Consider the following 4,548-nt stretch of genomic DNA (forward strand, 5'->3'; position numbering starts at 1 on the left):
CCCCCAAGACATTTATCCCCCAAACTGAGCCCCCCTACAACTTCATGCATTGTTTGGAAGAGAGCACTGAGAAGAGAAGTGGGACTCTGACCTGAAGGTTTTTTAATGTAGCAAGAACAGAAAGAAGCTCTCATCTCTTGTCACAGCTTGGAATCACACCTCAAGCTGTGGTATCCTTAAGCCAAGTTCAGACTAGAAGCTGCCTCTGAAAAGCAAAGTGATTATTCCTGCTTGTTCTAAGATCAGCACTGGTACCACAAGTTCTAGTGTCCACTTGAGCTGAATGAAAATAAAATCCCAGGTGCGCTCTGATCTGGGCATGTTATCTGCATAAAAAACTGGAAAATGGTGTAATGATGTCTGTGATGAAATATGCATTCGATTTCTACTGGCAAAACTATAAAAAGGTCACTTTATTATAAAATAAATAGAACCAACAGAACCACAATACCCCCAAAACAACAAAACCAAACAAAACCCAAATATTAATACCTAACCCCCCTCAACAAGCAAAAAATCTAAACCCCTTTCATTTTCAAATTTTAAAATCCATATTTTTAATGCCCAAATTAATCAATTTCCATTTCATCCTCTATTAAACTAACAGGGAACAAAACAGAAAAATAAAGAGGCTTCAGAGGCAGTACCAATTGATTTCTCTAATTTCAAATTCTCACACTTTCAATAAACAAATCTAGAGGATTATGGTATATTAGCCTAAAAATACTGCTTAAAGTTGTATTTTATTGTGAAATCTTAGCCAAATGAATGGAGGGATGACATTGCCTGTAAACACTAAATTTTAAACACTTTTTTTTTTTACCTCTTTCTATATTGTGAGAAGTTTACACTCTCATAAAACTTTTGTTGAACACAAGCATTGTCTTTTTTTTACACTACAAATGGAATAAAGCACGACTCAGATCTGCATGTCTGTATATCACATTATATATTTACTATTCCATTTGTCACTAGAGTTTGCTGTCTTGTCTTGAAAAAGCCCATGTAACTTTTGACAGAGAACATCTAATCCTAGACAAAATGGAAAAACTTGACTTCTTCCTACATATATATATATATATATATATATTTGCAGAACTGTACAAATCTAGGTTCCCAGTGGGCTGGTGCTCTCTTATGCAAGGCAAGTGATTACTCACAACCCTGTCAAAGGCAGCAGGCAGGACCCAGTAGCCTGTTTTCTCATGGTGGGTCCGATCTCCAGGGATGCTGAGCACCCCTGGGCATGCAATGAGAATCTTCACCTGCTCTGCTTAGAAGCAGAAAGCAAAAGACCCTGTTTGTCATCACGTTCATCAGCAGCGTTTTATCTGTTGGCTTCACAGGTCATGAAATAAGAGTTCCTGGTGCCACAAAAGACTTGCTCTGCATATTGCAGAATCAGGTCCTGCAGTGACTAAGCCTAAGCAGAAGGCAAGCTGCTGACAACAACTGAGTGCTTTTATGAGGAAGTTGAACGTGTCAGGGAGAGGGTCTTTTTTTGTGGAATTCCTTTCCTCATTGGATCAAACCCGGGCTGCACAGAGTGCAGGTGTTCATTTACTACCACAGTACAGTTGCTGCATGCCTGAGCAGCACAGCTGCCTGTAACCACCTATTCAGAGTTTCTGTCTGACTTCAACTAGCAACTGTTTTTTTAATTTATCATAGTAGTATCCAGATGCCCCACCAAAGCCTGGCCAAAAGGTTAACATCTTATTTGGTCTGAAAGACAACAAGCTAGCCAGAAAATTGTTTCCTTCTTCTGGAAACATGTTCAGAGACTCAGTCTGTTACGATTTCACATAAATTTCTCAACAAACAAAGAAATACACACATTAGTATATGTATAAAATTTACATTCACTTTCCAAACAATTCCATGGACAGGGAAAGCCTCATTTAAGTGCAAAATTCCTCTTCATTTTCTACACAACATCTCAGGTTGCTACAAATGATTTATTTCCTACTCTGGTAACTCAATGCATTTCTCTGGTACAACATATGGTTCACAAAAATTATCTAAGCAGCTATTAAGATTTTCACCACACAGGAACTTTTTGGTGTTCTGGGAGTTCGCTTACAGGAACTGGGGCTTTATGAGATGTTAGCAAATTACTCTATGCTTCAGCAACAGTTACCCTAAGACCTGAACACCTAGAGTAGCTGCTTTGCATGCACATTATGTTACACCACATCTCTGTTCCCTACACCTCCGAGGTCAGGTAAGATGTTTATGCACAGCATGGAACACGCAACTTAGAGTTGGACAGAATAGCCAGGTTTGTATTTCAGTATGTAAACTGCAGGCTCTGAATTTGAATGGTTAATCTTCATTACCCACTTCACATTTTCTTGCTATGTATCCATAAGCTGTGAAAAAAACATCTGTCGGTCAGGTCCTCTGTTCCCTTCTCCCAGCAAAGCATGGCTTTGAGACCCCTGAGTGGACTGTCACCATGCATTCCCCATACAGAAATATCTGGCATTTTAGAAAAGGCACAAGAAAATGGCATTTTCAGAAGAGTCAGATCCCACTCAGAACATAACTCACAGAAGTTCCTGAAGTGATTTTTGAGGTACTGAAATATATTTTAAAGACCTGAGTTCACTGACATCTGCTCCTAGTCTCTGCAAGAACTGTGTCCTGTTCATGTTGCATTCTCCTTGTCAAGCGCATACTCTAAATTCAAAAGTATTAGAAACATTCCAGTGAACTCTAGACCAGTGGAAAATTAAGCTAACACATCTATGTTTGCGCTATTGATGAAGGGTTAGTCTTTGAAAACTCTCCTGAGCCTATATGGTTTCTAGGAGACTTTCAGAAGAGCCCACGGGGTTAGGACACCTATTCCTTGACACGAAGGAGAAAAAAAAATCCTGCAAGGACAAAGGGAGACAAATGATTTCTACACTCCCTGACATCAGGCAGCTATTGGAGTTCATGCTGACATCTCTCAATCCCTCCCAAAATGAAGTGACAATATTTCAAAAACTTATTCAGCCATAGATCACCACATTCTTTCCTACAGTCAGCTCCAGAGTTTCATTCAGCTCTTGATCTCAGCTGACAGCCACTGCTGCCCTCCTGCCAGTGTGCCTACAGGCTTGGGCAGCAGGAAAAAAAAAGGGAGGGAAAGGGAGAAAAGAAAATTAAAATCAAATTTCTTTTTTTTCCAAAAACGAAAAATTGAATTCTTTAACCTTTAAACATGCTTGTTTACTTACAGAAAGCGTACTTCAGGCACAAAAGGTTTGAGTATCAGTCACATACCACTTTAAATTGAAATAGTATCAGGATTGTCCCATGCAGTCAGCTATATTATCCCCTATCAAGAAGCTGAAGTTGCAGTTTTTGTATACATACATATACATAAAGTATGCATCTTTCACACAATGGTCTCTTGGTCTGAATTGACTCCAGTGGGGTTTATGTAACAACAGTACCTGTCATAAGGGCTGTTATCCTTGTAAGAGCAGACAATGATACTATCTTTAGGAGCCACAAAAATGTTGTCTTCAATGTCAGGGCAAGGAGTGCTGTCCCTGCTGGGAGAAGTGCTCTTCTTCTCCAAGGCACTGAATGTGGAGCCATCTCCCACGAACACGTTCTCTGGCATCTCTGGGTAACAGCTCTCCAGGTATTTCAGCATCTCCTCCTGCTCCACCTTTTTGGTGAGGCTCTTGCACTCTGCCGTGGCATCGGCGGTGGTGCTGGTGGTGCAGATGAACACGGTGTCCTCTCCCCTCAGCCCTCTCCTGTCCTTGCGGTAAGCTTTCCTGGCCAGCTCGTCACAACTTCCCTTGCCAGACTCCAGGTCGGAGGGGGTCCTTAGCAGCTCCAAGACATCCCGGTCCCTGACTTCCTTACAGCACGGACGCATGTTCTCGGGACATTTGGTGCAGCCGTCGGTCTTCCTGGTGAGGGCGATGGCGGCGATGCCCGGCAGGCAGATGGCCGGCCCGATGGCCAGCAGCGGGATGTCTCCCAGGGTCTCTCCCTTGATGCCAGACACGGTGAACATGAAGCCGAACACCAGAAAGACGCTAACCAGAGCCACCACCAGCCCCGTCCGGGGGTTGATGTCGTCGGGTCTCAGGGTCCGCGCCATCCAGCTGGTGCGCACGGGGACGCTTCCCTCCACCGGAGCGCCCCTCGGGGCAGGGGACAGGCGCTCCCCGGCGAGCTTCCGAAGTTTCCCGGGCAGCGAGGCACGGAGCACCCCGACAGCCGGCGCCGCTCGGCTTCCCCTCGGCGGAGCCGCAGACGGAGGGCGGGCCGGGGCCGGGAGCTGTCCTGCCTCCTGCCTCCTCCCTCGCTCCCTCCCTCCCGCGCTCGTTCCCTCGCTCCCCGGAGCCGGTCGGAGCGGCTCCCCCGCCTGCGGCCCCGCCGAGCCCTCCCACGCCGGCGGCGGGCGCAGGGGGCTCAGGCCCTGCCGAAGGCCGGGGGTAGAGATGCCGGGCGGCTTCCAGCAGCAGCGGCCGGGGAGACAGCTGCCGCGGGGGTCCACCTGCCCGCTCTCCGCCTCCTCCTCCTCGTCCTCGCCCG

General features: G+C 45.8%; 1 protein-coding gene across 1 annotated transcript; it reads right to left on the bottom strand.

The window, feature by feature from the left end:
- Nucleotides 1–3,388: 3,388 nt before the first annotated feature.
- On the bottom strand, nucleotides 3,389–4,111 carry TMEM215 (transmembrane protein 215). The gene has a single exon (XM_058824289.1). The coding sequence runs from the start codon at nucleotides 4,109–4,111 to the stop codon at nucleotides 3,389–3,391; it is 723 nt and encodes a 240-aa protein (XP_058680272.1).
- Nucleotides 4,112–4,548: the final 437 nt, after the last annotated feature.

This window comes from Ammospiza caudacuta, chromosome Z (genome assembly GCF_027887145.1).
Source record: "Ammospiza caudacuta isolate bAmmCau1 chromosome Z, bAmmCau1.pri, whole genome shotgun sequence".
NCBI lineage: Eukaryota > Metazoa > Chordata > Aves > Passeriformes > Passerellidae > Ammospiza > Ammospiza caudacuta.